The sequence below is a fragment of the Platalea leucorodia genome, assembly GCF_965183815.1.
Source record: "Platalea leucorodia genome assembly, chromosome: 4".
In the NCBI taxonomy this organism is placed as follows: Eukaryota; Metazoa; Chordata; class Aves; order Pelecaniformes; family Threskiornithidae; genus Platalea; species Platalea leucorodia.
Window position 1 is genome coordinate 3,205,430 of NC_138826.1, and position 25,384 is coordinate 3,230,813.

The 25,384-nt window shown below is 44.6% G+C and overlaps 2 protein-coding genes across 2 annotated transcripts in view; one reads left to right on the forward strand and one right to left on the reverse strand.

Moving 5' to 3' along the window:
* PTPRE (protein tyrosine phosphatase receptor type E) overlaps positions 1 to 7,787 on the reverse strand; it is a 111,953-nt gene extending 104,166 nt beyond the window's left edge. The window contains exon 1 of the mRNA XM_082308436.1: positions 7,725 to 7,787. The gene's annotated coding sequence lies outside the window, so the exon portion shown is untranslated. The remainder of the gene's footprint in view (positions 1 to 7,724) is intronic.
* Positions 7,788 to 15,899: 8,112 nt separating this feature from the next.
* On the forward strand, positions 15,900 to 24,792 carry CLRN3 (clarin 3; the record flags this gene model as incomplete). The annotated part of the gene is made up of 3 exons (XM_082309295.1): positions 15,900 to 16,128; positions 22,093 to 22,272; positions 24,518 to 24,792. 3 exons carry the CDS (start codon positions 15,900 to 15,902, stop codon positions 24,790 to 24,792), a joined length of 684 nt encoding a protein of 227 aa, XP_082165421.1.
* Between the last annotated feature and the right edge of the window lie 592 nt (positions 24,793 to 25,384).

The window sequence follows — 25,384 nt, forward strand, 5'->3', positions numbered from 1 at the left end:
CCTTGGAAGTCTAAAAATTGCAACTGAAGCACACTAGGCGCGAGAGCAGACCTAGCACTACTTGGGCAAGTGAGACAAGAAGGTATCCTAATAAGTTACGGTAAATTCCCTGCAGATTTTACACACAGATATGCTTAGAAATTGCCACATTATATCAAAAATAAATTAAAAGACAGAAAGGTTGGTTGAAAAGTGAATTGCCCCTCTAAGAAACAAATTAAAATGCATCCCAAGTAATAGTGAAAACTGCTCTGAAGCTAAAGAATTACAGCTCTTGGTAAGGAAATATTTCCAGATCCTTTATCAAATATACTGAAAAACAAGAGGGTCTTTAACCACAAATTCTCATCGTTGGCTTCAAGTCATGATTACACGGGCTTTCTCTCATTTGCCAAAAGGTTATCTTTTGTTTCTGATAAAATTTGTCATTAAAAGAACCAAGGGAAGTAACAAATTATGGGAGCAAATGCCAAGATAAAAGACGACCTAGCGTCAGCCTCATGGAGTGCGGTCCCACCCTTGGGAACACAGGGACAGGACGGCAGCAGACCTGGGCACCAGGACCTTTGGATGGCGAGACCGCAGGCCAGGGAAGCGCCGGCTCTATACAACCAAGCCAACTGGTCTGTCCTCACTACAATCCACACTGCACCACGTCCACCGGAAAGCGATGTTTAAAAGCACCGTGCTCCTGTAATTCATCTCAGTCTCTGGTTATGCTGGCCGATGATAATCGAAATTACTCTGCTAGTCTCAATCAGTCCCTTGCAAGGGGCACCACCAAGAACTACAGCAGCGCTCCATTTTATCTAAGCTTTCTTTGAAAGTTATTTCAGATGAAAGAGATATAGATTTTACTGAAGCGGAAGAAAACTCAAGAACCACAACAATTAAGGAAAAACCCAGCCACCAGGAAACCTGAAACCCATTGGTCTCAGAAGAGTAAGATCTTGTCATGAAGGTGGAGTTGCATATTTCATTCTGAATTATCCTCTAATGCCTCCAGAGCAACAAAACCTAGAAGGAGGAGGAGACCTAGTTCATCTAACTCCTTTGCTTTGGCAGAAAACTTTATCCTCCAATTTATCTAATCCATTTTGTCCTGATCTTTTTAAGTGACATGAGTTAACGCAATTTTCACTTGCTTTCCTCGTAAATCTTCCACTACTTGCTTATTTCCTTTTTCTTAAAAATTCATACTACTATTTAAAGGCTGCGGGGACACCTTATTGCGGCCTTTCAATACTTAAAGGGGGCCTACAAGAAAGATGGGGGTAGTCTTTTTAGCAAGGTCTGCAGCGACAGGACAAGGGGTGATGGTTTTAAAATAAAGGAGGGGAGATTTAGACTAAACATGAGGAAAAGATTTTTCACAATGAGGGTAGTGAAACACTGGAAGGGGTTGCCCAGAGAGGTGGTAGATGCTCCATCCTTGGAAACACTCAAGGCCAGGCTGGATGGGGCTCTGAACAGCCTGATCTGGGTGAAGATGCTCATGGCAGGGGGGTTGGACTAGACGACCTTTAAAGGTCCCTTCCAACCCAAAGCGTTCTGTGATTCTATGTTTTCTAGACTGCATTCTTCCCGGTCATTCTTGATGTTGCTGCATCCTTGTTTGTGTGCATTCCCTTCGGCGAACAGCGGTGCGGCTGGTACAGCTCCATCCAGCTGCTGGGCACCCTGGCTCTCCCGCGTGACGCAGCTGCCTCCCAAAAACCTCCACTTCCATCGCTCATGCCTTTTTAGTTTGTATCTCAGCACACCTCTACCTGATTTACAGTTGTTTTTTGCTTTTTGGGGGTTTTTTTGTTTGGTTGGTTGGGTTTTTTTTTTTTGTGTGTTACCTGCTCGGATCTCTCATTCTTACCAATAATTATTACTTTACGTTAGAAAAAGAAAATCTCCAATAACCTAAGTTTTCAGGACTGAGTACTTTTTCCTTTTTACAGTGGGGAGAAAAGGGACAGAAAACCCCACGTCTGAGCTGTGCCACATTTTCCAGTGACAATAAGCTGTCATCAGAAGCAATAAACTACCCCAACAAATTTCTTTCCAGTTTTCTTTCCTCCCTTAGCCAGGAAACACCTTTGAACACAGATACATCACTTCTGCGTGGGCAAGCACCAGATCTCTGCGAGCAGCTTTTTACTTTCCCCACTTCAACAGTGAGTCACCAGTCAGGAGTCAAAGGAAAAAGGGCATTTTTAGGGCATCGCCGTTCGACAGGAGATGTACTTGGTGAGCAGCGGACAGGGCAGCTCCCCCCTGCCCACAGACCCAGCACCGGGCAGGGCGAGGGCCCCCGTCCGTCTGCCGTAGGTGCCAGGACAGACTGTCAGCGAGGTCACTTGTCCCCAAACTCACTGTCAGGACCAGGAGGATAGAAAAAAGCAGCCTTGAATGCTACTCTCATTCAGGGAGCTGTTTCACTGGAGATAATCGGTTGGCTGGCTTACTTAGGAAGAAAAATCTGAGCACACTGCAATCAAAATACAGTCCAACAGCATCACCCTCGCCCATCAGCAAGAAAAAACTCCCATCTATTCTCCCACTTCCCAAAGGCATCCTCTGCAGACAACACAGAGGATTTTGGCAGGCAAAAGGATATCATTGATGGAATTATTACACCTGCAGTAAGTCAACTGAATTAAAAAGCACAACACTGTGCACATGCCTTAAAAATATGTTCCATGTTGTGAATAACTCAAAAATAAATTCTGTACAAATACTTCAATAAATTCTTGCTGCTGACTTTCTCCTAATCTCTGGCTTATCAGTATCTCATTTCAGCTCTGGCTTACACAAGTTCTCCAGTCTGTTGTACATGTATATTTAAAAGATATGTACATTTCAGCAAAAAGTTTGGAATAAATACAGCTGCTTTTTTTTTTTTTTTTTTTAATATTAACCCTTAGAGCATTTGGGATTATACAATACATATTGTTATCAGACAGCACAAAGACTACACTGGGATGCAACCTCGTGCAGAAGGGCAGAGGCAATGAGAAAAAAAAAAAAAAAAAAGATAAGTTCACAGTTAAAAAGGACGCAGAAAGCCTGCGCAGAGCAGCCTGGTGGCTACAGCCATTTCTTATTCAGCTTGAATTCTGCTGCATCACATCGCAAATCAGTTAAAGCGACCTCTGAATCACTCCCTAAGACAGCTCTCAACCCATAAAGCGAGCATCACATACAGGGTACCCATAAATGATGCTCCACAAAGAATACGTAATTCAGAACTCTTTAATAATGTATCAATTCAATTTACAATACTTTCGATTACGGGGCACCAAATTATATTTTAGGTTACAGAGGGATTCTGCTTTCATTAATATTGTATCAGGAAATCAATAATGAAATGCCTATCAAGAAATAAAGACCTGCTCACTGCCGGCATCACGACGGCAGCCCCCAGGTTTGGCTCCTCCACTCCTGCTTCCCGGGCCGCAGGGATGCGGCGCTGCAAAGCCACCGCATCCCAGTGCGCGCTGGATGTGGAGCAAGTAACCAAGTTTAAGTTTGCATACATTATTCACCAGGCACACCAAGCAGCACTGTTCTGACTACACTATTCATATATGAATTTAAAAAAACCCAAGTATTTCTCTGAAATGCAGCATACGGCTTACATTCCAGGATCAGGTAAACCGCGTGGTTATCTCTAAAAATGGCCTTCCATTTTAAACAAGCAGCAATTTCTTATGCGTCTCTTCATCTCCTTTGCATGCACCACTCTTGCTAATCCTAAGCCGGTCCCTTCTTCCCGACCCCCTGACGCTAGCACTGTCTAGCAAAAACATCCCTTTTCTTGCCAACTGCTTTGGCTGAGAAATTTTCAGCGTACTTCCAGATACAGAGTCATTCACCTTCATGTTTCTATATAAAGGCAAGGTTTTTTTCCACTAAAGCATCTTCATTCATTGCTGATGGCCTTCAAGTGCTCTGATACAACCTTCAGACATAGGCTCTCCAGCTGGTGTTAAGCCCTGCCATAAATCTATGCTGAAGAGTGTTTTGGAAGCAGCGATTGAAATACAATATCGCATTTACAAAATGACAATATCATTCAAAGGACATACACACATAACCCGCAGGTTCTCTATGTAATTGAACAGTATCTCCTGCAGAACCTCCCACTCCTTCAGCGAGCGGGGTGGATGGGCTGCGCTCCCATCAGTGAGGCAAACAGCCAGTATTCCTTTTTATCTTTCTCTTTTTCATCCTACACAGCATTCAACGCTTGCCTTGGCTCTTTTTTGTTCTTCACTACAACTGACCTGCTCCGAAATCTTGGTGAACGCATTTACAGGACATCAAACACGAAGTAGTATATAAGCACTTTTACTGATAACGTGTAGCTGACTTCTCAGCAAACACCAAGGATAGCTGTGCCAAGGCAGCTTTGCACCAGACTTCCCACAGCTCTTTTTCACTTTGCAGTTTGTCAACCCGTGCTCACCCATTTTTCTTCATGTAACCTCTTAAATGAAAGAGAAAAAGGTCACCAAGTACGCCGATCTAAGTACTCCTGTAACATGCTCTGAAATTAGTTCAGTCAATAACACAGCTCTGCAGCTTTGGTCCATAAACCAACGGCTCCAAAAAACCAACTTATGGCAGCAGTTGTCTTACAGAAGAATCAGAAAGCACACGACACGCACAGCGCAAGGCAGGTGTCTTGCAATCGAGAAGCTTATTTAAGGAGAGCAGGTTTTGCCACAATGAGGCGCACGCCATCCTGTCAGAAAGACGCCAAGAAAATACGAATTTCAAAATCCCCATAAGCCTTTCCACTTAGGAATGCGCAAGAGCCCACTCGCGTGCATGCAATGCAAGGACCGGAGCTCTGCCCGTCCTCTGCTTCAGCCTCACGGGAACCCACATGGAAGATGAAAGTCTTTCTTACACAGACCTCGAACCTGCAGAGTCCCCAAACCACCACCTTCCAGCTTCCAATAATTTCAGCCCACATGGTGCATTTCTGACATCGCCCAGGCCACGTAATCCAGGAGCTGGCAATGCAGTGGGGGGCAGGGGAAGAAAAATAAGACCAAGAAAAACAGGGATTCAAAACAGCTGCTTGGGTAGAGATCAGCTGTTAACTCATGCAGATGAAAAAACCTGATTGAGCTAGATAACAGATAGATAAACATAAACATGAAGTGGAAAAGGGGAAAGAAAGCAAGATACAAAAGCGAACTAGGACCCAAAAGTGCCAAAATTATCATCTTTGCACCTGCATTTCACAGGCTCGGAATAAACTACCGTAGTCCAAACAGCAGCATCACACTGATTTGAGGTATATAAAGATGTCTGGTTTTATTAAAGGTGTCAGAGGCATAGAAAGCTTTTAAATTAGGAACTCAGTTTTTATCTTTTACTTGGAACAATATGTTAAATGCATTTAAGGCACACAGGGTATGTTAGTCAAAGCACAGCAAGCAAGGATGGCTGGTGTAACACAGCTCCTATGCAATTCTTCTATTTGTGAGCAAAGACAGCAAATTAAAGGAATCAAACACTACACCCACACCATTTTGTTCCTCACACTGTTTTCTTTCCCTTCTTCTCCCAGATTTCTAAAACAACTGATTTTGTCACTTGAGAAAACAAACCTTTTTAGCTTAACTCCCTTCACTCCCGCTAACGCGGAGCCCCCGTGCAGGATGTCTGCATCCACGCTCGTCTCGGAGACCTCAGCCGGATGGTCGCCACTCGTCCCACCTCCATCCTCACCCCCCTTCTCCCTCGGGGCACAAGTGCCACCCCCAGCACAAAGCCGAGCCCCGCAAGCCCCCCGCGCCACCAGCAGTAATTAGAGATCATTACCCCATCAGGGACCCCTCTCCTCAAGGCCCAACTTCCACCTCCGGCGAGACGACGACGGGGCCGGTGCCACCGGACCACCTGCATCTTCCCACATCAAGACTGAAACGGTTTCATCCATGACCCAGCAAAGCAAACCAGGACCTTACGGTGCCTCCTGGATGAGGAGAGCCCGTTATATCCACATAAAAATCTCTTGTAAATGACATCGAGTTTCCAGCTGCATGTCATTAATTCTCATCAAAAGTTACCTTTTTTTTTTTTTTTTACAAGCCCCAAAGCACAACATGCACAGACGCTAAGATTGCCATGCATATAATAAATATTTTTCACTTCTCAGCCCCTTTATTTCTACTTCCCAAGTTTTCTCAGAGAGCTTACAACATCTTAGGAAAAAAAGCTCGATAAGCGATGTAATTTCTTTTAACCCAGCAGATTCTACTCCATCCAAGTCAGAGACAGACAGTGGTTTAGAAGCTACGCAGCTGAATACACAGCAAATCACCTCACTCTATGGAAACAAGCCTCAAGGAGAGGAACCTCACAGAAAAATTAAAAAAAAAACATTAAGAGACACCCTTTCCCAATTAAAAAACTGTTCAATCTCACAGCGGATATCCATTAACCCTCTCTACAACCCACGATTAAAGTGCAAAAACACCAAAACCCAATGACGGGAGACAGTTAAAAGTTGCCTTTATGTTATCCTTCTGACAATTGTCATTATTTTCCACAGTATTTTAAATGAAACCATAAGCAGAGCGGAGGGGGGAACACGGTATCTTTGGTTTTGGAAGTAATAAATCAGATTTTTTCCATGAAAGCCTCATTTCACTTCTCCCTTATAGCCTGTATAAGGAAAATACGAAGTTTTTCACCAGCTGCAGGATTTACACCTATCTCCGTACATCCAGGTGCTTTCCTCGTCAGCGGCCCTGGGGAGCCCGGAGCCCCATCGCGCCCGAAGGCTCTGCCGAAGGGACGGGGCCACCGGAGCGCAGCACCGACGCCGGTTCCTCCGGTGACCCCCTTCCTCCGGGCACCGTCGGTGCCAAACCGCAGCATCGCCAGGGCACCGCGCTGCCGGCGGCGTGAACCGGCCGGCCAACGTCATCGGAAACCAATAAATGGCAGAAATGGAACTGTACGGTTTTCAAACAGCGCTAATCTTGCCCACGGGAGAGTAAAAGAGTTGGTAGGCAGCCACGTCACCCCTCAGGTGTTGGTCCTGGGCACCTGAACGCCGCATACACCCACAGCCCCGCTCGCCTCAGGAGGAGCTGGCTGAAATGAGCGTGGCTGCGCTGACAGGAGAGAAATGGCTTTTTAGAGCCGAAGTTGACAGGCGAGCCCCATCCCGGGGGCCGGGGCAGAGCCTGACAGCCCAGCCCCGTGCTCCCCAGGCGGGCGGCGCGGAGGCGAGGGAACGGGGATGCCCGGCGGCGGGCTCGGCCCTGCCCTCGCCATCCCGCGGGTGCCCCGCAGGGCCCAGACGCCCGGCCCGCCCTAGCGGCCCCCCGCCGGAGGCGCCCGGCCCCTGCCCTCCCGGCTCCCACGGGAAGGCGCCCGGCCCCCCGGCCTCTCCCGCGGGCCGGCCGGCCCCGCACGAACTCCCGGGGACGGGCACCCCACGGAGACAGGGACACGCGTGGGCTCGGGGACACCCCCGCGGGGCGAGCGCGGCCCCGGGCGGCAGCGCTGGCAGCCGGGGCCGGCCCCCAGAGCCCCGCGGGCAGGAGCGGGCAAACGCCGGTCGCTTCCCGCCGCGGACGCAGGGACGGCCCGGCCTCGCAGCCCGCCCCGTCCGCCGCCGCCAGCACCTGCCGACGGCAGCGGCGGCTCCGCGCCCGCCGCCCGCTGCCCCTTCCCTCCCTCCCGCCGCACCGGGCTCCGCTCACCTCGCCGGCTCCGTCGGCGGCGGCTCCGCGGGCCCCTCGGCGCCCCCGCGCAGGGCGGCGGGCGCGGCCGGCCGCGGGACGCCCAGGCGGTCTCCGGCCCGAGGCGGCGGGCAGAGGCGGCGGCAGCCAGGCAGGAAATTTCCCTCCGCCGCCGCCGCCGCCGCCTCCTCCTCCTCCTCCTCCCCTCGGCGCCGCGGCGGCGGGCGCGGAGCCGCCTGGCGGACACCGGCCGCATCGGCCGCGGCGGCAGCGGGGATCGGGCCCCGGCGGCTGAGGGGACCCCGCGTCCTCAGCCCGGGCTCCCGGGGGGACCCCCGGCCCTCAGCCCGGGCTCCTCTGCGCGCCGGCGGGCGCTTCATCCCCCGGTGCCGGCCCGGGCCTCCCTCAGCACCCCCTCCCCCGAAAGTGCTTTGATCTGCGGATGACAAGTTACTGTGCCTGAGCACCCAAGTTTCAAGCGGGGCTTGGGCTCCGCTGCCTGGCACGGTCACGACTGCACCACCTGCCAAAATTTCCGAAGTCAGCCTTGCTATCCGTGCATGCTGAAAGGGCCTCGTTCCTTCGCGCGCTTCACAGAGGATGCGCGGGAGCAGGAGGGCCGGTGTTTGGCGGCGCCGAGTTCTCCTTGGGCGTCCTCCTTTCCCGAGGCCACCGGTGCGACGCAGCTTGGCGGGGTCTGCGGGTCCCCCGTGGGGATCAGCCAGCCTCCCGGGATCCGTCCCCTTTCTGCTCACCCCACCGTGAGCGTGCCGCTGCTCCACCGGAGCCGGGCGGGAAGGGACAAGCCTGAGGCCCTTGGCACCCACCTCCCTCTCCAAGAAACCTCTGCCGCAGCTCGGGCTGCACGGGGCCGATGAATCAGGACGGTGAAACCCAGAATAGAAACGTCAGGCTGAAAAGTAGGGCAGGGAGGAGGGGATTACTGAAGGAAAGGCGAGAATCAGGGAGTCGGAAGGCACGTCTTGCTTTCTTTTGTCTCCAGCCCCTAGGATACCACCTCCCGCAAAACAAGAAAGTCCCTCAGCAGAAGAAATCTCTCCTCCAGGAAGCCCTCACATATGTATTACTTTCAAAAACCCGTATCCGTGCACACCATATTTATATTAAGTCCACCAAAGGATGTCGGACAATTAGGGATTGTATGAAAAGACCATCAAAACAAAATATTAGAACATCTGTGAATATTTGTGTCTTCTGCAGAAAACTTAATCAGAGCCTAATTATGTCCCTTTGGCATCGTGTTGACTAGGAAACAGCAGTTTAGTGGAGCGCTGAAATTCTTCAGCAGACATGGCAGTGCAAACGGGCACGCTACCAGGAAGGCGTTTGATTTTAATGAACGTGTTTGTAGATCAAATGACTGCAAGTCAGCAATTTTCTCCCTAGTAACCATTTGCAAGAAATTGTATATTAATTTAAATGACTGCTTATATCCAAGCAATAAAATAAATGGAATTATTTTACATGTTGGATAAAATTACCGCATTTTTTATTAGTGCAGAAATTAAAAGTACTATTATACCGCGGTTCCAAAATTAGTCATGAGAAAGAAAAGTGAAGCCGAAGTTATACAATGAAGAAGCAAAGAAAATGCGCATTATAGTTATTAATACGTTATTTGGGGGAAAGAGATTTTCTGCAGATCAGGGGAATATCTAAATAAATTGTACAGTTGTGAAATAAAGTTATAAAAGAAGCTTCATCCAATCTTGCTCCAGCATCCTATACTCAAGTCCTAAGTATAACTACTGACATAAGGTGACGGAAGTTTAGCCTTGCTAATCCCCGTCGGTGTTCCTAGCTCCGCTTTCTTGCAGTCACGTCCAGGATACTTCTAAGCCCGGGTTTATGCCGCTGGTGCGTTTCAGGAGACGCTAACGAGCCGGAGCCAACAGGAGCGAGTAAGCCCCAGGCTGATTTTATCTGCGGTTGCTTGCTGGAGAAAAACAACGCAGTATGATGTTCTCTGATACAGTGCTTTATCCGGAAAACTAGATTAGTCCTCCACAAAGTCTAGGAGCTGGGGATCTGAAGAATGAAGCGTCTTTGAACCCGTTTTCAGTGCTCTCCAGACAAGGTCTGAAGAGGATTTATGCTGTTAAGAAAGGGGAGAGGACGAAAAATGAAGCTGCTGTGGGATTTGAAGCAATTTAGCTACATTGACAGAGCTTACTCGCTTCATCAGAAGATAGATTTAAGAAACTGGAAGACTGAAATACGATAGCAAAAATAAGATAATAACGGGTAGATGTCCTCATGCTTAGCCCAACAGAGCTCCAGCAGTGGCTTTTCTTTGTTCATCTCACAGTTCACTGGTCACCTGTCTTTTCCCTTCTTTCCATCACAGCTCAAATACGTTCTCAGCAATGTCAGCTCTTTGGCAGCCGTTTCACCCTTGCTTCCAATTTGCCGGAGGAGCTGCAGGACCTCCGACAGCTTCTGGCAGGACCCAGCACCTGCATCCCTTGTTTCGCACCGTGGAAGCAGCATTATTCCAGTAGAAGCGGTGGAAACTTTCCCGTGAACAATTATCATCACTTTGCTACTCTCTGTTACAAAGAGTATCATCTCTGCTCCAAGCTCAAGAAATATAGGCTAGGAAGTAGGCAATATTGGAACACCAAAAATTTATTTCAGGTATTCCAGCATGATAGCGAACCTGATAGCACCAAATAAGATAAAATTATGTTTACTGCTTTCTGTGCAACGCCTGTAAAACCAAAAGACAGTAACGCGTGCTCACAGCCCTGAGAGAAAGGATTTCAAGGAGGAGCATCTATGGTCCTATTAAAGCATCCGATATCCAGTCTAATCCTACCACTTTCCTTCACTTAGGCAAAAGCTCCCCAAATATTTCCCAGGCTTCCACATTTACTGAGAAAAGGCCGCTCTACCCTTGGCAGCAGCACGGTAGATCCGTCTCTTTGCTGATATACTGGAACACAAATTGTAAATGTACAGAAGAAGTTAGAAAATCAGAGGCAGCACGGCAAATAACAGATACGGACACGTGATTTCTGTAACTGCAAATGTATCTCAGCCTAAAAATACACGAAAAACTCTTTAAAGTACAGATAATTGGGCAAAAGCATGAGAATATGTAACATCCCAGCAGTAGCTAATTTAATGACTTCAAAGAGGTATTTGTCTAAGATTTTTACATTTGGAATCTAAAATTATGAGTATCTAGGAATATATTTAAGTATTCAAGACTACATATCTTTATAATTGTTACAGAAATTGCAATAAATGAAAGCCTGCCCTGCCAGCTCTTCTCTCCATCTCCACCTCCCGGGTTTGTTCTAAACATTACAAACCTTGACACAGCTTCAAAGCCACGTTTTATTAAATTGAAAATATTGCAACGGCTGTATTTTCTGCCTCTTATGAGGCCAGAAGGCTTTTTTCCCCTACCCTTTAATAAACTGTACTTGACCACTCAACTTGCACTATTCAGGCATGAATGACAGCAGCTTTTGAACGCCTCAACACGTTATTTTAAAGTTTTGCAAGTCATCTGTTGAGGTATGGAAAAAAGATACCCTCGGACATCTTAGAGGCTTTAGTGGAGCTCAGCTGTTTTGGTAACTGCAGGCGCTGACCTTCAGGGTTAAAGAAAGATGGAAGACATCTCTAGGCTTTCAAAATTTTATTTTATAATTTCTTATTTTACCAGAACGGTCTGTGCTGTTCTGTTCAAATCCCCCCAAGCAGTTTACAACCTGGAAATGGGGAGAAACAGGACGAGCGAGAAGTCAGACATTCAGTGAGCTGCCACCGAGGTACGGGTCTCCTTCACCTGCCTTGGCATGTGTTGCGTGAGAAGTTTTAGAAGACAAACTTTCCAATGGAAGAATTAATTTCTTATCAAAACTTAATGCTGGCTCATTTCTTAATCTCAAAATCATTGAGAAAAGGCAATTTCCAGGGCTGCCCGTGCAGCCGCCGTGCGAGGCAAGTGGCGTTCCTGTTTGGGCAAGGAGCGCTCATGGCAAGCGGAGGAGATGCTGAACGTGGCTTTTCCTCCTCTACCGAGCCCAGGCATATTTGGCCATCACCTCTTCAGGTGTCTGAGTAGAACACACAGTTGTATTGTGAATAGATTCTAGAGTAGCACGGGCTGTGCCTCAAGATACCAGAACAGACACCAGCTGGCTTACTGGGATGGTAACGCTGAGGAATGCTCTTGCAGCAGGCAATCCTTTTACTATGGGGTTTTGCTCATTGCATTTGCGTTGATACCAGCGTGGTAGCTTTGGGAGCTTCTGCCTTTTTTTCTTTCAAGATGAAACCCACCCGTGGCTGTTCCTGCTGACTGCTGATGTGAAAGGATGCTGCTCCGGAGGGGCTGGTGGCAGCACAGTATTCCAGCTGTCTCCAATACTTACCAAGATGCTCCAGCGTCAGAGCTCAGAAATCAATAACTACCTAGTGACGGAGTTCTCAGCTGAGAAGACTTAGTCATTTTCTGGGAAGAAATCCAAACAACATTTAAAACATGTTTGGTTTCTTTTTTTTCAATAGTGCTATAAAAAAGGTCAGAGCAAGAGAAGAATGAAATCAGAAGATGGAATAGTACAAATCCACTGCACAGCAGCATTGGCTGTGGATGCACAAAACTTGTCATCGCATCCCTCTCGCTTTCCCAAACAGTTGTTGCAATAATTTTGCAGTTCAGTTGAGCTTCAAATTTTTCATCTTCAGCTGCAATAGAATTAGTGATGCTTTATCCGATTTTCCTCACCCAGTCCAAGGAGCATAAACAAACCCCTGTTTCAGCCACCACTCAGAATTCTGGCTGCAAAGCGACCAGGGGAAAAAAAAATCAATCTCATTCTTAGTATTCTATAGTACATTTATAATAATTTGTTTATATTACAATTTATCCATCTTGGAAGAGGTGGAGGCAACGTTGGTAATGCATGGCCTGATCCTGCACTGCTGTGCATACGTGTGCCTTGTGTGGGGCTTTATCGACTCCTTTTGGGGTCAAGTGCAGCACAAGGATCTCAGCTATCTCAGATGCTGAGCTCCTCTGCAGTTAGACATGGAGAACGGGAAATAAAAAGGATGTGAAAGCTTTGTGTGATGTACAAGGGTGTACCACAAAGGTGGTGTCCAAGGAAAATCACAAATATCGGTGCAACTGCCAGCCAACCACACTGCTAAATCACCTTGCCACCTGTCAATTGTTTTTTAAATGAAAGTTTCTAACTAAATATGGAATTTTTTAAACCACCAGTAATTGTTGCTAAAAATTGTGGTTGCAAATTATTTTCTGTTCTGCTGCAATGGCTTCACTTTGAGTTTCCCTGGCTGCCGTGAGCCAGTGAGGCGTGAGCCCTCGGACCCTGCCTGCCGCAGCCGGGAGATGGCATCCCATGGGAGATGGCATCCCTCAGGAGATGGGATCCGTCTGGAGCCCTGGACAAAGCAACAAACCACCCTGTCATTCCCCCCCCCCCCGTGTAAGAACGTGTTTGTAACATAGAAAAATAAATGTATATGAAACGTTTGCAAATAAAAGCTTTCATTTTCTATTTTTACATAGCTGGTTGCTTAAAGCAAACTACCTTGCACATGAACAGAAGAGAAATACTCACATGCTCTACCTTTAAAAAACACAGCGGTTTATGTAATTTTATACAGCAAAGGATTCCAAATCTCTCTGCTGTCCGTCTGATTCATAACGAATTGCTCTGCTTGCTCTCTGTGACCGTCGTGCAGGGCTGAGTCGGTGTTAGCGGGGGCAGAGGAGGTAAGGTGCTGATAGCGAAACATTTTCTCTGAGTCAGATGAAACCAATCTCTTCTCTCGAGTGATGAGGTGTGTCATGTCAAACTACAATCTTCATTACAAGTTATACGATTTTTTTTTTTTTTTAGGTAGTTGTGAGAAAAAAAGACACAAGGAACCGTACCATCGGCAGAGAATAGATTAACTTCAAGGTGACAGGGAATAAAAAGGCAAATGACGGTCTCATTTACAGAGCAATTCCCCTGGCCTCAGGAGAGTTTCAGTGATTTGAGCTACAAAAATTTGATCTGCGTCACCAAAAAGTAAATATAATCGAATAAGATTGCTTAGAAAGGAACTACAGGCTATTCACTACAGCTCTTACTCTCTGTTACTTCGCATTTTTAAAGGTGTGGGTGCTCAGATCACTTAAGTTTGGTTCTGTCAAGTCTGCCCAAGGAGGACCAGTGAGCAGCAGCTGAAAATTTATTCCCTCAAAGTTAGTACCAAGACAACTATAAATTCTTAAATATAGATATTTTTCAACATATTTCATAGGGGACAAGTGGCACAGCTGACAGCACAGGGCTGAGGGCAGGCGGGCAGATTTTTACCTCAGTTTATTAAAAAAATATCCTTGGAATATAAATACTTGGACTATGCTCTTTGTATGCAACTCAACGGTGAATAGAACTATTGGATTAATAAACCTGTAGAGGTGGATCAGTCTAATAAAGTTTACCCATGGTAAACTTTTTACCTACGGTTAAAATTTAACTGACGGACCGGAGAGAAAAATGAGACAGGTCTCTCGTGTCTTATTTCTTTAGAAGGGCTGAAAAGCTTCCCTTTGGTCTTCGGTGCTTAAATTGTGTTTTGACTGATCTCCGCTATGTTACACATGTTAAGTACATATATGAAGCATATAAATTATTTATGAATAAAATGTATAAATTCTTAAAAGCAATTACATCAGAGGTATCATTAAAGTCCCATGCAATTTGAAAAAAAAAATACGGAAGACCATATCATGTAAAAGACCAGTTGTACATCTCAGAAATAAGATACGTTGATTTCAAATGTGATTACTGCTTTCACATTTTGAATCCAGAAATCAACCCTAGAGCAATTACAGTGCAGTATCACGGCAGTACAGAACAGGTATTTTCTCCTCCCAAGAAATTCTTTGCCATTTCAAATTCATAAAACTTTAATCTCTCAATGTCCTTACAGTACAAACCGGTCAAGCTTCAGGAAGATAGCTCAACGGGTTTATTTAGCAGCACTGTTAAAACAGACTGCTTTCCAAAGATTAATTAAAAAAAAAAAAAAGCTGGGTGATCCAGAAGCATGACTTGAGTATAATGTAGAATAATGACATTATAATTACTAGAAATAAAAGCTAATGGAATCTCTTTTATTTTATCCCGACAATAGATTATTAATTTAGGTTTCAGATTTCCCACAAACAAAATGGGGACCCTGATGCCTATTTTACCTCAAATTCTAGAAATTTGGCTTCAGTCTTATTATTAAGCAATGTATGTTCTATTTGATATCATGTTGTTACTGTCTTTTGTCCTTATTTAGGCAGAAGAAAAGAATATATTCTCTTGCTTTATAGTCCAAAACAGATTTTCGTCAGTATTGCTCTCTTTACATATCCACTACTTCAGTGAAATGAATCCCTATTTAAGGTATTCATGTCAAAAAAAAAGGGAAGGAGCTATTGCATGAAAATATATGAAATTTAGTTAAGAATTATAGCTCCTCTGTAGAAAATAATCTATTGACAGTAGATGATAGAATCTCCTTACCCCCAAAAGCCAAGGCCAATGCAATGTTTTCACAAAGAGCATGAAGAACTTAAAAGAGGCCTCAAAAGAGGTAGTTGGGTAGCTATTAAGCAAACAACTTCCAGAGAAAGAACATTTTATTACTTTTTACCATAACACATTAGATGATGCGGATTAGATACAGATTTAGCAAAAATTCTTTCCAGCCTGGTTATCAGCCCTTCAAGCGAAAAAGCAAGAACAGGCTGGAAAATTTTGTCAGGGAGTAAAAAATCTGCCAGCAAGCCGTAAGGCAAGCCGGGAACCCTGGCCCCGCAGGCGTCGGGCTCTAGAAGGGCTCTCCAGAGCCGTGATCGGAGAAGCTACGGGTCGGCAAGGCGATCGTAAATCATCTGCCGACGATTCCTCCTGGCCTTGGCCAGGCTGGTGGTGTTGTAACTATGGCAACACCTTTACTCCAGACCAAAGTTCAATTATTTTACATTTTTATTACCACTGCTGTTTGCTTAAAGTTTACCAGGGTAACTTTGCGCTAGAACAGAGAGCAGATCCCAGAGAGCGAGGAGGAGGAAACCACCTCATGCTAAGCAGGACTAAAGAGAAGAAAATACTCTGAACCGGTGGAAAAGCTCTGCCTGACAAAATGCCGTCCAGAAAAAAAACGGCCATGTTTGCATCTGCTTTTTGCACCTGTGTTTTCTCTTTCGCGATGATTTGCGTCGTTCTGGCGACCCAGCACTGGATGAGCAGCGAGGTTCGCTTTTCCGTCACAAACTCCAGCGTCACGGTGAGCCTCACCTACGGGCTGTTCAGCGGTACCTGCGAACAGTTCGTCGATGCGGGACTTCAGGTTTCAGAACAGACTTTCCGAGGTGAGTGGTGTTGCGCCTGGAAATGGAGGGCGTCTTCTTGCTAATGCAGGCGACGGACGTAGGAACCGCGGCTCACTCTCTTATTCGTCTGTTACTATAACACTTTAAGAGAGAACAAGAATATCTGTAAAGCAGTCTGGGGATTTAAGTGGTATAAAATAAGACCCCAAAAAAGCACAGAAATGCTGCAGCTTTCTTGCCAATAGCAACTTCTTCTAATTACTTGTGATCTTAGCCTATGCCTTGGAACAAGGGAAAAATACAAAATAGGAACTTCATGTAAAATTGATTTTAATTTTCGGAAGCTTTCAGTGAGGAACAGAAAAGCAACATTTGACTACTATTTTATTAAAGGATTACAAACCTAATTCACTTTCCAGGATTTTTTTTTAAATTTTGTTATGTTAAATTAATTGTTTAATTTAAAACATTTTGCCACCTACTATCAAATCAGTATCATTTTTATAGAAGAATATTTTATGAGGCTGCTGAAGGGAAAACAACAAAACGCGTAAAACAATAATTTAGACAGATATGGCGTTTATACCTGTGCTGTACCTACACATTAACGACAGTATTCCTTTCATTTCTTCCTTTGAAAGCACACCATTCCATTTTTAAGTGCCATTATCAAACTTAACCATTTGGTTAGTATTTTCAAACCTTATGCTTGCTCATGTCTTTTTTTTTTTTTTTTTTTTTACACTAGACTGTGAGGTATGGATTACAACGTAGCTCGTCACCTTTTATAAACCCCTTCTTCCCCCACCCAATGCACGGTTTTCAGGTGATTCCTCGTCATCGTGACTTTCCAAAAAAAAAAAACAAAAAACAAAAAAAAAACAAAACTCTGAGATGAGCTTTGGAAACAAGGTTGTTGGAATAACATTTCAGCAAACATCCAGTAGATTCAAATTAAACTGTATCTTACGTTGATACGCAACAGATCTTACTTTTTGTGCATCTGCAGTTCTTGGTATTTATCCTCAATGGTAGAATTATTACAGAAGAAAAAAGAATAAAAATGGTTAAATAATTAAGGAGGACAGAATAACTGAGAGAGAAGGGAGGAGAGATGCTACATGGGGATAAAACGAAGTTAAAAATTAAGGAGAAGAGCAGAAGGGGTTTTACGTAGAGCAACCTCAGAGAAAGTTAAGACAAGCATGAAAAATCCTAATATGAGAAGCAAAACATGAGAAAAAGTAAACCAGAAACAAGAAATTATGCATACCAAGTACGAACCACAGACTCAATACTGATTTTACACGGTTCAGCGAAGATTTACTTAGGTCTGTCAGGTAGCTCTACTCATGTGAAGAAAAGCATTCACAAAGCCCAAAGGTAGATAAGCCTGAAAGCTGTTGCGAGGATTTGCACTGATTTTATGTATCTTGCTGTCTCGCCGAGTTCAAAGCAATAAAATGAAGAAAGCCAGTCAAAAGAAACCTAATGAAAATTTGGAAGAGTAAGTCAAACCATTTTGAAACACGAGATGCACTGTAAGAAAATTTTTCTTTTTTGGTAGGCTGTTGTAAGATGTCCCAACACAGAGAAGCCACCAAGGTAGAGCACAGCAGACCTAAGCCTCCAGATGGTTCCCATCGCCTAGCTCTTTCCCACCTGAATGTAGTACAGAAATTGCATCTGTACAAACAGGCACCCAAATTACCACGGTGGCAAAGCTATATCCCACAAGCCAGTTCACATTGTAACAATTATATTGGCATGAAAAACCTGAACACAGCAGTGTTCCTAGCAAAGCATATAGCATGTATTGAGATCACTACGTAACAAATACAAAATCACAAGTCATTCAAACCAGTTTATTTACAGTCACATCAGAATAATCAAAGTCATTTTTATAAGAGTAAATATACATTTATAAAAATAGTTTATATATGGTTGTATCTCCCCATGCCAGTTGGCTCAAGCCCCAAACCTCGCGCCACGTGGGCAGACTTGCTGATTTTAATAGGGCTCCGTGTAAAGCCAAGAGTCCCCCGTTGAGCGCTGACCGCAGGGCGAGGATGCAGCCTGGCAGGAATTCGGGACATGTGTCTTGCCTTTGTCTGCACAGCAGCTATCACAACCCAATCCTGGGGCGTGGGCACTATCGACATATAGATTTTAATTACAATTAGCAACAAGCACTCACAGAACACTTGCATCAGTAAAGGATTTCAGTTCTTTGCATGGTCTACAGACATTTTGGTGGTGGTGGTTTCCCCCCACCAGATTTAGGGTTTTGTGCTTATCATTTACAAAATGTCATTTCAATTCTCACATTTAAGCCATTTAGGGATGAACAAAACCAGTGAGCTTCAGGAGTTGCTAGTTGCCTTCAACAGCTGCTGAAAGAAAGTTGCGCTTTATGAATAGTCTAAATATGGATTTGCCCACACCCCTCGCTAGTTCAGTTGGGCACATATCCAAGATGAAATGAACTGATTTTAAATTAATTCTCTGGCTCTATACTAGGCATGATTGTCACATTTTATATTAAGAGTGGTTCCGTACATTCTTGAAATAGAAGAAATACTTCACAGAATTGCATACGTACTATTTTTAAATTCAAATAATCAGGTCCTCCTAAGACAGTAGATCTCTTTTGTTTGGCGATATCCTTAAGTAAATGGATTGCCTGTGCGATGGAGAAATGAAGTGCTGTGCTTTCTCCACTCTAACATTTCAGACAACAGTAAGAAGAGGTATAAGCATCCTTTTAAATCACAGCCTGATCTGCCGCTCAGCAGGCATGGCCTGGCTGGGGTCTCTGCTGTGCACCCCGAGCGTGCTTCTCAAATGGCATTTTCATACTTGGGTGTGAGAAAAGAATGGAAATCATGGAAGAGTCCATCAAAGATGGTAGCTTGTGGATACAGAGCACTTGTTAGCCATAGCCTAGGTTGGCCTTTACTAATGGCCATAGAAAAGCAGATTATCAACAGCCTTTACAAAGACCATAACTTATTCTTTTGGAAACCGCAACATTCTTTCAAAAAAGAAATTTCCAAGTGTAAAGATGAAAGACAAGCAAAGCAATACGGTTTCTGTAAGCGTACAGCGCATGAACTGCCTGGTCGGGGTGGCCTCTTTAACAGACTGCCATGAACGACCTTAATAGAGCAATAAATCAATGCGGCTACTACAGAGGCTCTGGGGATGATCTGGCAGAATGTAAAAGTTATTAAATAACTTAAGTCCTTAGAGTCTTCATTAGCTGTTTGAATGATTTGTCTTAGAAAGGAACCACTTATGAATATGAAAAAAAGAGCTTGTTTACAGCCTTGCTTGTTTCCAAGTCAAACACGTACAAATTGCGAGGAAGGTGCAGGAAGAGGGCTGCCCGGAGAGCCCTGCTAAGTCAGGATTTCTCTGACGGCTGGCAGCCAGCAAGGCCGACAGCACCCAAGGAAGTCTGGAATCTGCTGTGGCAGAGAGGAATCGATTAACTTTCTAACTTTTAAAATACATGGCAACTGCTTGAAAATCACTGGAACTTCATTAATGTTATCAGCAGTTTCCAGGTGTGCTATGGGATCTCCTGAAAAGAGCAGAAAGCTAGGTTGAGCTTTACCTTCCTTGGTTTTGTTTCTTGTTTTTTTGGTTTGTTTTTTGTTTGTTTTTTTAAATGAACAATTCATTATGTGTCGTAAGAGATCCTAGACCTCATAAAACCTGCCAGATAAACACTGCTTAGAAAAGACCTCCAAGCTGGCAGCTGGATGTCATTCACATTCAGGTCAGTAAAAATTTGGGAAATTCTATCCAACCATACAAAAGTTAAAGATGAAAAAAAAAAAAAAAAGAAGGCACAGAAATTAAGGGGAGACCTGGCGAAGGCAAAAACCTCTGCTTTCATCCTGGAATTAGGTTATTTTACACTGCTGCAGAGGTTATCCAGTTGTGTGTTACTATCAATCCCATTCAAGTAGATCAGCTACTGTAGATTCCTTCAATTTGCACAGGCTGCTTTACTTAGATAAAAAAAATCTGCTGCCACAAAACCAGCATTTTATTTAAAACCTTTAGTCTTGCGCTGTTGCAGGCGTGCTTACAACAGGCGGAGTCCGACAAAATTACATCCCCTAAACTGCAGATTGCTGTCAGAGTAAACAAGATCAATTAGGGGGTGCAATAGGTGGAGCCAGTCAATCCTGGAGATGTTCCGAATGATAGAATTAAGTGAGGCTGCCAGAGGGAAATTAGGCAAACCTGTCTGATTTGGCTCCAGACTTATTTCTTGAACCGGGCAATGCCCAAGCAGTGAGGCTGCTTCAGCGCGAGCGCGCGGTACAGCCCGTGGTGTGCTCACTTCCATTGAATTGAGTGATGTCTCCCGAACGCCTGTCTTTCCTAATCCTCTAGGAGAACTGCTTAAATTTACAGCTGATTTCCATAACACATCCTTACCTGCCATTTCCTCAAACAGAAATTAACTTCTACCAGGAATATTATATAAAATGAGAGAGACGCTCTCCTTTTCATTTATTTCCAATAGCTCCTCTTTTTGTCATGAGTGTTTATTTCCTTTTTATGGGGTTTTGACTATTTTCTCTGCTATGATTTCTCCAATTTATGCACTAACTGAATACTTTGTAGTAACGGCTTTGTATTAAAAGCAGCATAGAAAGGAGGTTTTCCTACAGATGGCTGTCTATCACAACGCCCATTTGAAAAGAGCTTGAAAACATTGTTGTCATATTTGTTATAGGGTAAGGCAGCCACAGGCACATTATAGCTGCCTTTTCAATCTTTAAATTGAAAGGAGGAAAATAATATACTTCAACACAGCTATGCTGCAATTACACTTTGAGTATATTGCAGTCACATTTGTGCCTCTTATTATCAGCAACATATCAAATAACTAGAAGGATTTAGGCAAAACCAATAAAATTGATTACAGTCCTGGAGGGCTTGACTAGATGTGCCATGTCTATGTGGCCAGCCACGCATATAGCTACAGAAACCACAGCGGCAATAATCTACGCGTATCAACTGTAGTAAGCTGGAGCAAAAAGGAGAGGTGCCAGGATGCTTGCTGTTAAGATGCACGACTCCTTGAGACGTGGCCTCAGGACTGGAGACCTCGAGAGCAGGAGCCCGAGGGCAGGGCTGAGCCGGCCGCTCGGGAGCCCACCTTTGTCCCCTTGCCAAGCCCAGGGCCACCAGCCGTGAGCAGAAGTGCAGCCCCTTGGGAGCCAGAGCTCTCCATCCACCCGGTCCTCCCGGTGGAAACAAAGCAGGAGTTGCTCCTTTCTTTTTTTAAAAGAAGGGAGCGAGTACTACCTCTACCAATTTTTTTCCTGCAGGACATGGAAAGAGACAAATCTAGTCCGGGTGTGAACACCAGCGCAGCCATGCCTCGGCTGTCCGTGAATGACCGTGCTCAGTTACGTTTGTCATACAAATGCACCTGACCCTTCCAGGCTAATGGCTTTACAGGACTTTTAGGAGCTGTTCCCCTTGTCAGATTTATTCCATATGAGGGGAACTGCTGCTATATTAAAAGGAAATAATCTACAATTGGAGCCAAGTTTTAAGTCGGGTATCTGTGGAAGTTGCCAGACATCTCAGGAGCAATGGGCAGAGGAACACCTGGTTTTCTGATCTGATTTAGACACAAAATTTCTGTCTGGCCTTGTCAAGAGGAAATATTTACAGAAATATTAAGGATGAGAAGTTTACTACCCAACCCAATGCCTGGGAAGTTCGTGTGCCTGCAGGATTAGCAGACATGCACTTATTTCAGGCTAATGTACCTTCATCCCATTTCGGATTTGGGTCCATGTGCTGTGTCCAAACCCGCTGTTCCCCTTCTACATCCCGATCCTTGCAGACCAGCCAAATCTCTGGTTATTAGCTTTTAATTACGACGACGCCACTAAGTGATCAGGTCATCCGAGCCCACTGGGCTGTGCTGGGAAGGCTGATTATCAATGCTGAGCCGCTCTATTTCAGTTGCAGATAACCTGGAAAACACCAAGGCGAAAAGCATGATCACTGCAATTATCGTGATTCTCATTCTCAGTTTACTGAGTTCTCTTCTGAGTTCTGGATTTACCTGCACTAATGCTGTCAGTAATCCCTACCAGACGTTTTTGGGGGCCACTGGAGTCTATACCTGGAATTCCTTATGCGGTGAGTAACGCATCCCATGCTGACCACTTTCTGCCCACCGTACAGATGAATACTGTATTCTCATTGATTCCAAGATTAAGAAATACCACAAGAAAAGGAAACACTTGGAAAAGTATTCTGTTCAGTTGGTTTTGGTTTTTAACTGTGTCTGCTGGGATACCTGAAAACTATCTTTTAAGTACCAGTAAAACAGTCTTATTTAGTTGAAGCGGCACCATCGATCAGGAGGAGTCTGGATTCAATGGCAGCAAAAATGGATGTGAAAAGGCCCCAACAGGTGTAGCATCATTTCACGCGTGTCACACGTCAGTAAGAACAGAGTAAGCTGACAAGTACAGAACAAAACCGTAACAGAAAAGTACGCACTGCATGTGACTACAGTGCAATTTGTAACCTCTTTAAGACCTTATCTCACTACTTTATGGTATTTGTAGCATATTTGTTGCTGGGTTACCTACATGCCAAATTAGGCCTCAAAGGTCTAATCTGTAGGATAGACTCTAGCTTCATTTCTGAAAAATGCGTTGAACTGAATACATCCACAACAGCATTAACATGGGGGGGTGGCAGTTAGGAGGACTGAGTCATGGCAAAATTTATTTCCTTCTGTAAAAAGCACTTTCACAGATCAAAATAAGTTTTAACGTTCCCTAAGCAGAAAAAAATGGTAGAGATGCTGCGTTGGTAGAGACGTGAACTCTGTGAAACAGCTCCCTGGAGGTGTAACCCATCGTTCACCCGGCAGGCTTGAGCCTGGCTGCTCCTAACACACCTTGCTACCCTCTTCATCTTGCTATGGTAATGACTCCAGCTCTCACACTTAATTTGTCTCAAGAGGATTATGCATTCCTCTAATACTAGGTTTGCACTCGGAAAATTTTCTTTAAAGACATCTGATTACAGAGTACTTCAGCATTGGTGTTTTCTCCTTCAAAAGTTCTTCAGGTCCGAAGATGCTCTGCTTGCGGAGCGGGAGCTTGCCTGCCTTTGAGCAGTGTCCTGTCCCGGGGCCGCACTTTGCCAAAATCAGACCTTGGTGGAAAGGGAATTGCATAAACGTGGTCTTAATCACAGCAAGTACCGGTTGGGGAGTGAAACCCACCCTTTTTTCTCTCCAGCCATGGCTAATACAGCGTATAAAGATAGATGATGCTTCGAAACACAATAAGAAAAGTGAGAAAAAGCCTAGATTAGAAAATTATTCAACTTTTGAGACAACCAGATCATCGTCTTATCGCATGAGAAAGTTCGTTTCCCGAGCCCAGCACCTGTTATGCAGTCTGAATCTGCAAGCTTTGACCTGAAATGAAAGGACCGTGGGCTTGCCAAGATAAATATTAGTGAGAAAGTAAACCCTCCATGTTGACTGAGAATTGTGGTTACTCTTTACAGCCCTGTAAGTGCTATGACCTGGAAGTCTATTTTACCGTGGGCATATTTTTACGAAAAATCATGCATCATTTGATGTGTTAGCGTATCTTGAAGGTTCCTAATTCTCCTACCAGATGACCTGGAAGTTCAGTGTCCTCATGCAAAAACCTGAACGTGTTTCAGAGGGACCATCTGTAGGATGGTGTACCTAAGGGAAAGGAATAGAAATATTTTCACCAATGTTCAGAAATTATACCTGTTAGCACTATGAAAGCAGAGATGTAAAAGCATTACTTAGCTAAATGTCAAAGTAACCGAACTCCACTTATATTCAGAGAGCTATAGGAAATAGATGCAGATCTAATAAGACATCTCATTTGGGCTCATCACAGAGCCATTGAATAATTCAGATTGGAAAGAATGCGAGGCCTCTAAGTCTAAGCTCTTCAGCAAAGCTGGGCCAACCCTGAACACAGACCAGGTTGCTCAAGGTTTTATCCAGTTGTGATACTACATATCCCACGAATTTGGGCTCATATCAAATAGGCATTCTGCAAATCACTCAAGGGGTGAATATATTATACTCATCAGCACTAAATTCAGTGAAAAAAAAAAATCACATTAAATGGCCTTATCTAAGAATAGTCAGTGAGAATCCGTTAATTTTAGAAGATCTGGTTGCCAATGTCAACACGCCTGGCAGATACTATTAAGTGGGACAAAAATTCTTTAAATGCCCTCATATTTTACTAATGGAAAATATTAATCTTTGTCCTGGTCCAGGTATTCTAACCAATTTAAATAGACTGTTTAGAAGTAGCTACATAAACAGTACCACCGTTCTACCTCTAACATTTGTATTTATATTTTCTAGGAATGTTCATACTTCTAGCCATGATACTTTTTCCTGTGAACATCGGAGAAAACAACCTGTCTGTACAATTGGCCCGTGGATGTTTTTCTTCTGTGCAGACACATATCAGCTCCACACACTTTTACGGATATTCGTATTGGATCATGCTGCCCATCATTTTTCTGAACATTGCTTCTATCATCATCATATATTTCTATGACCATGCAAGATACACTAAGAAGAAAGAACAGGAAAGACCCATTGAAAATGCACCAAAAGACGTCATTCTGTTTTAAGGATGACACTGAAAAGAGGGTGTAAAGGAAAATAACTGTTTAGTGCGGACAATCCATGGCTGATCATTTCCATTCAAATTGAAGCCGTGCGTATAGTTCAGTTAACAAAATAGCCTATTATGCCTTCAGAGCAATTTGATTTTATCTTTATGTTAGATATTAGTGTAATACTTACAAGTTTTTATTGGTCAATGTGCTGCCTAAACACATCCGAGTAGACGTGGCCCGAAGCGCACAATGCCAGCGCCGTCCTGTAGGAACGGGCCTCATGCACCTTACGGCTCTGCTCTGCCCCGGAGGGATCGCTGTGAAAACACGCTCCTAGAAGGGATCCCCCTCTCCGTACCACCGCCACCACCTTCCCAAGTGGACTGCCGTCCTCGTGCCCACGCAGCGCACAGGGGCTGGTTCCCACCTCTGCTTTCTGGATGTTTCTGGACCACAGGACACAGCTGCGGTGGCTGCCCCGGCTTTCTGCAGGGGTGCACCAACATCGGCACCCATGAATGCATTTCTGCTTCCCCCTTTGGGTCTGAATGGGAAGATCAGAGACATTATTTTGGTTGTGTATGTAATTTGGGATCTCAAGGGG